The sequence below is a fragment of the Orycteropus afer genome, unplaced genomic scaffold (assembly GCF_000298275.1).
Source record: "Orycteropus afer afer isolate SDZICR_OR568_19922 unplaced genomic scaffold, OryAfe1.0 scaffold00036, whole genome shotgun sequence".
Lineage (NCBI taxonomy): Eukaryota > Metazoa > Chordata > Mammalia > Tubulidentata > Orycteropodidae > Orycteropus > Orycteropus afer.
Window position 1 is genome coordinate 9,767,387 of NW_006921623.1, and position 9,766 is coordinate 9,777,152.

The following is a 9,766-nucleotide window of genomic DNA, read 5'->3' on the forward strand; positions in this document are numbered from 1 at the left end:
AATATTAATTAATGATATATTTTACATTCTTTTTGTATACAAACTTTCAAATTCTGTGTGTAATTTACATTTACAGTATATCAATTCAGATATGAATTTTCTTCAGAAATACTTGATTTGCATTTAAATTTTATAAAATTTACAGTTGAAAAAGTAGATTCTATACCCAAGTTGTTCAAATGTACTTCAAAGCTTTCCAGTAATTGAATTGACTACCAAGAAATCATTTTTCTTTGATATTCACATTCACAGTGACAAATCTGATTCATCTCTTTCAGAAGAATTGATTTGACTTTAGAACATCAGCATATCAATTTCAAAACTGTAACTGAGTTAATTCACTACTCATGTATCAATATTAACATTGTTTTAAAGTGGCATTGCATAATTTAAAATGAGCTTAAATTTATCAATATCAGCAAAGCATTTTTCAAGATATTTTGCAGCCAGTTGACATCATTTATTATAATTAAAATAATTTCTCCATAAAGTCTTCTTAGAAAAATGGATAAAATTATGATATTGATTCCTATTATGAAAAGGTTTAATTTCAGTATTGGTTCTTGTACCTGTCAAGCTAGTTTACAAGTAACTTTTTCCTTTCTTTTTGGAGCTTCACATTTAGCTTGTTTATATGTTTTGTGATGTCAGTAAAGAAACATAAATTACATTGCTGTTTTTTTCTTTGATTATTTGTTTGGCAAGCATTCCTTGTTTTTCAAGGCAATGTTGAAGTTAAAATGCAGTAAATCTTTGTATAACTTCTCCAGACTCAACTAATGGTCATTGGCAAAGAACACAAGATCATTATATTCATTATCTTCTTTTTCTTTCAACAGTTCCATAAACTAGTAATAACTTATAGCTTGTGTGTGTGTGTGTGTGTGTGTGTAAGTACTGGTGGCGTGGTGCCTAAGGCATTTGACTGCTAAACCAGAAGGCTGGCAGTTCAAACCCACCAGCCACTCCTCTGAAGGAAGATTGGGCAATCCACCTCCATAGAGATACTGCCTTGGAAACCCAAGGAGGGTCACTATGAGTTGGATCCAACTTGACAGCAGTGAGTTTTTGAGTTTATATATATATATGGGACAATTTTAGCAATATGACGTTTTTTATAGACACTGCTTAAGAAAATTGAACACAAATATGTATCACGCAGTGAAGTAATAAGGGTTTCTTGTTTTAAAATTCTAATAAATCTGGATTTTTGACCTAACATAGCTAGAGCACTCTCTGTTGTGAAAAAGGCTGTCTTTTCCATATCTTCATAACATAATTCTTTCACAAATGTAAAAGACTAAAAATTACCTATGCTGCAAATATTCATGTTTTAGTCTGTGAATTGATAATATTTCTTTGTAAAATTGGAAGTTTTAGATAAAATGTACCCAAAGTATCATCTAAAATTAATTTTTTGGAAGTTGAATCAATTGATACTGTAGAAATATTGTTATTTGATGGCTTAATTGAAGATCTTTTATGTTTTTATAAAATGTGTTTTTAGTCATCTTGAGTTTCTAAAAAAATTTCTGTAACTCAAGTAATAATTTATTTGCCATCATTCTGTCTGAAAATTGTTTAGTTTTTTTTTTTTTTGTGCAAGAATCCACGTCATTTTATAACTGACTAAAGTTAAAAGCTCAGATCCTGTAAAAAGAAGTCACATTTTTTATTGGACATTTAATTGTGATTTTAGATGACAAATTTTGTCAGTTCTGTTTTGAGAGGAAGCTTATCAAATCCACAGTGTATTTTCTGACAGTGTCTCTACTTTTTTACTTAAAAAAAAATTTACACAACAAGCAAGCGGCCTTTTTGTTTTGTTCTGTTGTAGCAAATGGCAGTTGCCATTCATTGTGAAATTTGTGACATACTTTCTCTGGGCTCTCTCTTTTTTTCACTGTTCCATAAACACTTCTAGCTTCTGCATCTTCACCTGATTATGCGTCAATAGTATGTCTTTGAATTTAGAAATCTGTCTATAGTTATTTTCCTTGGTTTAACTACTAGTTATGATTTATATGAGAATCATGCTGTATGCATAAAACATTCAGATAAACACATTATAGTATTATATTGGTACATAGAAAAGAAATCATTCCAGTAGAGCTAGTCCATTTAACCAATCAGATCAGTGATATGTTCGTGTGAAATACTAGAAATGACAAAGTTATTTATGTGTTGTGTGCATAAACCCCAAAACCAAACCTACTGCCAGAGTTTATTCCAACTCACAGTGACTCTGTAGTGCTATGTAATTTTACTACGTGTGTAGATTCATGTAACCACCACCACAATCAATATATAGGACTGTTCCATTATCATAAGCCACACCCCCTTGCTTCTGTTATTACTTAAAAAAAAAATTAGTTCTTCTGCCACATTTCAAGTATTCAGTAACCAGAGGTGGCTGGTAACTGTATTGGGCAGTATAGTCCTAGACTCTAGGCACTATAAGCTATCTCAAGACTTTGAGATAATACCACTGTCTTCTAAGGTTCTTACTCTCTAAGATCTTCCTTGGTGAAATAAGAGCTAGGTTCAAAATAGCTGGTGCCTTTTATGATTCCTTTTCACTCTACTTTGGTCACTAAACTTATCTATTATTTAATTGATTAATAAAAACCAAAAAAACAAAACTGTTGCTGTCAAGTCAGTTCTGACTCTTGGCAACCCTGTAGGACAACGTAGGGCTGCCTCATGGGGTTTCCAAGGCTATAATCTTTATGGAAGCAGACTGCCACCATCTTTCTCCTGTGGATCAGCTGGTGGGTTTGAACTGCTGACCTTTTGATTACCAGTTGAGCACTTTAACCATTGTGCCATCATACCTTCTTAACGGATTAATAGTATATTATAAATACATGCATACCTCAGGGGTACTGCGGGTTCGTTCTAGGTCACCACAATAAAGTGAATGTTGCAATAAAGCTTGTCACGAATTTTTTGGTTTCCCAGGGCATATACAAGTTATGTTTACACTATTAAATGTGTATTACACATTATTAAATATGTAATAGCATTGTGAAAAACTTTGAACTATTTTGAGAATTACCAAAATGTGACACAGAGACATGAAGTGGGCACATGCTGTTGGAAAAATGGTGCCAATAGACTTACTCGATGCAGGGTTGTTACAAACCATTAATTTGTCAAAAAATGCAGTATCTGCAAAACCAGTAAGGTGCAGAGCACAATAAAATGAGCTCTGCCTGTAAGAAAAAAAAAGCAATTGCCTTTGAATTGATTCTGACTCATGGTGACCCCATGTGTTTCAGATTAGAATTGCACTCCATAGGATTTTCAATGGCTGTGACCTTTCAAAAATAGATCACCAGGCTTTTCTTCCCAGGCACCTCGGTGTGTTTGAAGTGCCAGTCTTTCAGTTAGTAGCCAAATACTTAACCATTTGCACCACCCAGGGACTTCATTCTAAATATAAACTGTACAAAATGTGTTGGACAAAACCATGTAAGATTCACAGTGGAAGAGTTATTGAAGTATTGTTTGGTAGACTAGATACTACACTTTTATATAAGGTGTACATAGATACTTCATTTCGGATAAACACTTAGAACCTATGCAGGAATGTAATAAGTTATTTTTTATTAAAGAACTGGGATTGTATTCTAAACTAGTTTCAACTTGGAATGCAGAACTTCTGAATAATTGCCATATAATCAGATCAGTAGTTGATCATAATGTAGATGGCTTCATATCTTGTTGTTATAGAGTGCAGAGAGTCATACAGTGTAGACCATTCATTTGAGCAGTAAAAATAAAATAATTGCTTTGCCCCACACAGTCAAGATGGCTATAGAGTGATCTGTGCTGTTTTTTTCCTCATCATCTTAAAATTAAAGAATTCTAGAAAAGTAGGAAACTTGAGAATATATCATGATCATTAATGGTTTCTTGGGTGTAACTCTTTCTTTTGAATTCAGATTTGCCTTTTGATGCTGATGTAGAAAATGAAAAAACATCTAAGATCATATTGGCTGAGATGCTTGGTGACATGATCTGGGAAGACTTGTCCGAATGCCTCATTAAAAACTGTTTGGTTTATTCTATTCCAACAAACAGCAGCAAGTTACAGCAGTATGAAGAGGTGAGAACAGAGATATCACAGAAAGTTTAGATTTCTATTGATGTCTTTTGTTTTTCTGTGGAGATTTTTTCTTCTTCAGTTACATCTTCAAGAAAATTATGAAGAAGGAGTGGAGGTATATTCTCTATAACTCTCTTTCTCTGCTGGCTTCCTGCCTCTTTGGGGAACTATATTTTTGTATTAAGTATATTTTCTTTAGTAAGATACTTTTGAAAAACGGTTGTTCTTTTATACTTGGACCAGAATGCCAACTATAGTAGCTTCTGTGTAATGCTTTGGTTTTTTGCCATTTTTAGTGTTTCCTAGAATGCTACAATAAGTATATTTATTGGAAAGCTCTTTTGTACTTTTACTGAGAGAGTCAGAAATTTCTGTTGAAGATAGTATTCCTAATGAATTTAAGACTAGAAAAATGAATATTGTTGTATGTAGTGATTGGTGGTCTTTCCTAAAACTTAAATGACCAGCTGGTCTTTGTTCTTTTCTATACATTGGATTTGAAATCTTAATATTAAAATGGAATGTGTACATATCATTATTACTATTTCTTCTCTTTTCTTGTATTTCTCTCTCAGATCATACAGTCCACTGAAGAATTTGAAAATGCCCTAAAGGAGCTGAGGTTTTTAAAAGGAGACACTACGGATTTGCTGAAGTATGCTCGTAATGTCAATTCTCATTTTGCTAACAAGAAGTGCCAGGATGTGATTGTGGCAGCCAGAAACCTAATGACCTCTGAAATTCACAACACTGTGAAGGTACCAGGGTTCCAGTTAATTATGTTATACTTAAGAAGCAGCTCATTTTTGACTCACACCTGGTAGAGTGGCAGAGTATGACAATTGCTGAATTCACCGAGCAAGTTACTAATCTTTTGAACCTTAGTTTTCTACCTTCCAGGTGATGCTAATATCTACTTTTTTCCAGGGTTATTGTGAGGCCCAGATAAGATAATATAGATAAAAACATTGTATAAATAGAAAAAATCTGTGTCATGGATTACAGTTGTTGAAACCAGACAGTATATCATTCTGTAAGTTATTCTCATCTTTATTATTCAAGTTTTTAGTATATAAATTTTGTGATGATATGCTTGGGCTTTATTATGTCTAGAACTTGTACCCTATTGTGAAAATGGTGACTTCATCTCTTAGACTTATGTAGGGATTAGTTCTGAAATTAAAACAATAAAACCAGTAAACAAAAAGATGTAGTCTGTGTAGGTATAAATAATTATGTACAAAGCCAGTGGACTAATTAATTTTTATTGATAATAATTTACTCCTTTGATCTTAGAGAATCCCATACATTTTTTTATATTATATAAAATAGTATTTTGAAATACAAAGCATTACTTAAATTAAAACAAAACATAGACTAATAAACCCACTGCCATTCAGTCAATTCTGACTCATAGAGACCCCCATAGGGTTTCCAACTTTATAAATCTTTATGGAAGGAGACTGCCTCATCTTTCTCCAGTAGAGCAAGTGGTGGGTTCAAACTATTGACCTTTTGGTTAGCAGCCCAGTGTCTTAACCATAGTATCACCAGAGCTCCTTAGCCATTTGAGGTGCCTGGATATTAACACATTTTGAGGTAATTTTGGATTAGTGAGAATTGAATTCACTCAGTACTGGAAACTGTGCTGTGGTTTTTTTGTTTGGTTTTGTTTTTTTTAAGCATAAATATCATTTGATTATGTCACTCCTCTGTTCAGAATCTAGTGGTTTCCTAACTCATTTAGGGAAATACCCACAAGCCCTACAGTGGCTTTATTTGATCTGACTCCCACCATTGCCTCTTTGACTCCATCTCCTGCTGCAATCTTCTTCAGTCACTCTCTCCAATCACCTTGGACTCATTGCTATTCCACTTGGTTGCAGAACCTTTGAACCTCGAGGTTCTTTCTGCTCGGAACATACTTCATGCAGATATCCACATAACTTGCTCCCTTTCCAGACTACTCTTTTTAAATTGTGAACTCCTCCTACTTGCCCTTGAGCAAAGAGTAGCTAAAGCAAATGGAAGAAATGGCAAGATAAAAGAGCTGAACAGAAGATTTCAAAGAGCAGCTTGAGAAGACAAAGCCAATTGCTATAATGAAATGTGCAAAGATCTGGAGTTAGAGAACCAAATGAGAAGAACACACTCAGCATTAAGATTCTATGGGCAAAATAATGAATGATGCAGGAAACATCAAAAGAAGATGGAAGGAATACACAGTCACTGTACCAAAAAGAATTGGTCGATGTTCTTCCATTTCAGGAGGTTGCATATGATAAAGAACCAATGGTACTGAAGGAAGAAGTCGAAGCTGCACTGAAGGCATTGGCGAAGAACAAGGCTCTGGGAATTGATGGAATACCCATTGAGATGTTTCAACAAACGGATGCCCCGTTGGAGGCACTCACTCGGTTATGCCAAGAGATTTGGAAGACAGCTACCTGGCCAACTGACTGGAAGAGATCCATATTTGTACCCATTCCAAAGAAAGGTGATCCTACAGAATGTGGAAATTACTGAACAATATCAATATCATCTGCAAGTAAAATCTTACTGAAGATAATTCAAAAATGGTTGTAACAGTATATTGACATATATTGACAGAGAACTTCCAGAAATGCAAGCTGGATTCAGAAGAGGATGTGGGATGAGGGCTATCATTGCTGATGTCAGATAGATCTTAGCTGAAAGCAAAGAATACCAGAAAAATGTTTACTTGTGTTTTATTGACTATGCAAAGGCATTTTATTGTGTGGTTCATGACAAATGTGGATAACATTGAGAAGAGTGGGAATTCCAGAACACTTGATTGTACTCATGAGGAACCCATACATAGATCAGGAGGCTGTCATTCGAACAGAACAACGGGATACTGCTTGGTTCAAAGTCAGGAAGGGAGTGTGTCAGGGTAGTATTCTTTCACCATACTAATTAAACTCTTTTGCTCAGCAAATAATCTGAGAAGCTGGATTACATGAAGAACACAGTGTCAGGATTACAGGAAGACTCATTAACAACCTGAGATACACAGATGACACAACTTTGCTTGGTGAAAGTAAGGATGACTTGAAGTACTTACTGCTGAAGATTAAAGACTACAGTCTGCAGTATGGATTACTCTTCAATATAAAGAAAACAGAAATCCTCACAACTGGTCCAATAAACAGCTTCATGGTGGATGGAGAAAAGATTGAAGTTGTCAGAGATTTCATATTACTTGGCTCTACAATCAATACCAATGGAAGCAGTAGTCAAGACATCTCACGAGGTATTGCCTTGGGCACATCTGCTGCAGAGGACCTCTTTCAAGTGATGAAGAGCTAAGATGTCTCCTTGAAGACTAAAGTGAGCCTAACTTAAGCCATGATATTTTCAGTCACCTCTTATGCATGTGAAAGTTGGACAATGATTAAGGAAGACTGAAGAAGAGTTGATGCTTTTGAGTTGTGGTGTTGGAGAAGAATGCTAAGAGTACTGTGGTCTGCTAAAAGGACTAAAAAATATGTCCTGGAAGAAGTGCAGTCAGAATGCTCCTTGGAAATGAGAATGGCCAGACTTTGTCTGACCTACTTTCATCATGTTGTCAAAAGGAACCATTCCCTGGAGAAGGCTATCAATACTTGGTAAAGTGGAGGGTCCACGAAGAAGAGGAAGGCCCTCAATGAGATGGATAGACACAGTGGCTGCAATGATGGGCTCAGGTATAGCAAGGATTGTGGGGCTGGCGCAGGACCAGGCAGTGTTTTGTTCTGCTGTGCATAGGGTCGCTGAGTTGGAGATGACTTGATGGCACCTAAGAACAACAACAGCAACAATTTTTTTCAGAAGTTGATTGCTAGACCTTTCTTCTGAGGTGCCTCTGCATGAGCTCAAACTGCCAACTTCTGATTAGCAGCGGAGCTGGTTAGCCATTTGTACCAGCAAGGGGCTCTGCAGTTGGATTCTGAAACTGCCCAAGTTTGAAAAACTTCTCTTTTTTTTTCCCCTAAAAGCTATTTTCAACTTGTCTTTTATGATCTTCATCTAAATCCTCTCTAAAACAATCCTCTGTATATTCACTATTTCCCTAAAAGATCTAAAGTTGTATTTTAGTTGTTTTGTTTTTACATTTTGACCTGACAGATACACGATTATTAGGTCTCACATTCATCTATCTTAAATTCCTCTGCCCTCCTGATCAAGTCACTTTTTTGAGTCATATGCATTCTGAGTCTACTATTTTTCAGACAAACATTAACATTTTCCAAATCATCTCTGTAATTATATTTCTTCATCAGTGTTATATAATCTTAGCTATAATTTTTTACTACCAAGTGCCTGTCATTTTTATTCTCATTTTATCTTTGTAAGAGTCCTATGAAGTAGATGCTATTATACCATTATACAGATTGGGAAACCAAGTCTGGTGACTTAAACATTTTGGTTAGATAGACATGGAACCTTTTCTGTCATAAATTTTCCATAGAGGTACAGTATGTACAGAGCAGAGCTCCTCTTCTTGTGAATGTGAGGAACCTGCTGCCTTACCCAATAATCTCTTTTTCTTGGCTGCTGAGGTATCTTAGAGAAGCAAGATTCCCAAACCACTGCTGCACTCCAGTTTCTTCATTTCATGATGAGGAAATTGAGGTGTAGGGAATTTAAGTGATTTATTTGAACATTAGGAGGAACACATCCCTTATGTTTCAGACCTGCAGCCTAGTGTTTTTGTCATTTACTCCTGACCAAGTCTGAGAATTTTCATCTGATGTAATTTTAGGGATGCATTTTTGGTTTTGTTTGGATTTTTTTTTTTTTTTAAGGAAAAGAGTAAGGTATTTCTTAAACTAACTCAATAAGTTCTTTCATAGCCAACACATGTGTCTGGTGAGAAATAATTTAACAATATAGGCGATATAACACAAAATTATACTTACGCTTGGTCTGTAATAATCTGATAGTTTAGTCTGAGAAAGATATTTTTATTTTTTATTTTTTTGCTTTGACAAACAAATTTGTTCTCTCATAGTTTAGGAGGCTAGAAGTCTAAATTCAGGGTGCCAGCTCTAGGGGAAGGCTTTCACTCTCTCAGCTCTGGCGGAAAGTCCTTGTCTCCTTTCAATATCTGTGGGCCTGGCGTCCCTTGGAGATCTCCATGTGTCTTGGCTTTGAGAAAGAGAATTTTTGAAGGTCTTTTCATTTACCTGAAATCTTGGGCCAGTTTCACTGATTTGAAAAATTGCACAGTAAAGGGGATTGCATATTTTTTGGGGATTGCATATTTTTTGTGCTCTTACCTGAGATTAAGCAGTCATGAAAATACTACCATATTTACTCAGATCTTTAAATTACTCTGTAGAACCACAGCTTAATCATCATGGAAGCAACCAGTATTTTATTCCTGTCTGTGTGCTTGCATTTGAATTATTCTGAAGGCCAATACATTTTCTGTGTTTGAATCTTAGATTACTCCTGATTCTAAGATAAGTGTACCAGACTTACCCAGTCCTAATGAAGATGACAAGCTAGCTGTACAGAAAGTGGCCAAAGCTCAGTATGATGAAGTTGGAAATTTAGAGCCTGAAAATACACTGGACCAACATTCCTTTGCTTTGCCAACATGTCGCATCAGTGAATCTGTGAAGAAGTTAATGGAACTTGCCTATCAGA

General features: G+C 35.4%; 1 protein-coding gene across 1 annotated transcript in view; it reads left to right on the plus strand.

The window, feature by feature from the left end:
- The window catches only part of ZW10 (zw10 kinetochore protein), a 49,839-nt gene that overhangs the window by 27,136 nt on the left and 12,937 nt on the right, over positions 1-9,766 (plus strand). Inside the window, exons 8-10 of the mRNA XM_007936602.1 lie at positions 3,948-4,111; positions 4,687-4,869; positions 9,562-9,761. Of these exons, the coding sequence (XP_007934793.1) occupies positions 3,948-4,111; positions 4,687-4,869; positions 9,562-9,761 (547 nt within the window). The remainder of the gene's footprint in view (positions 1-3,947; positions 4,112-4,686; positions 4,870-9,561; positions 9,762-9,766) is intronic.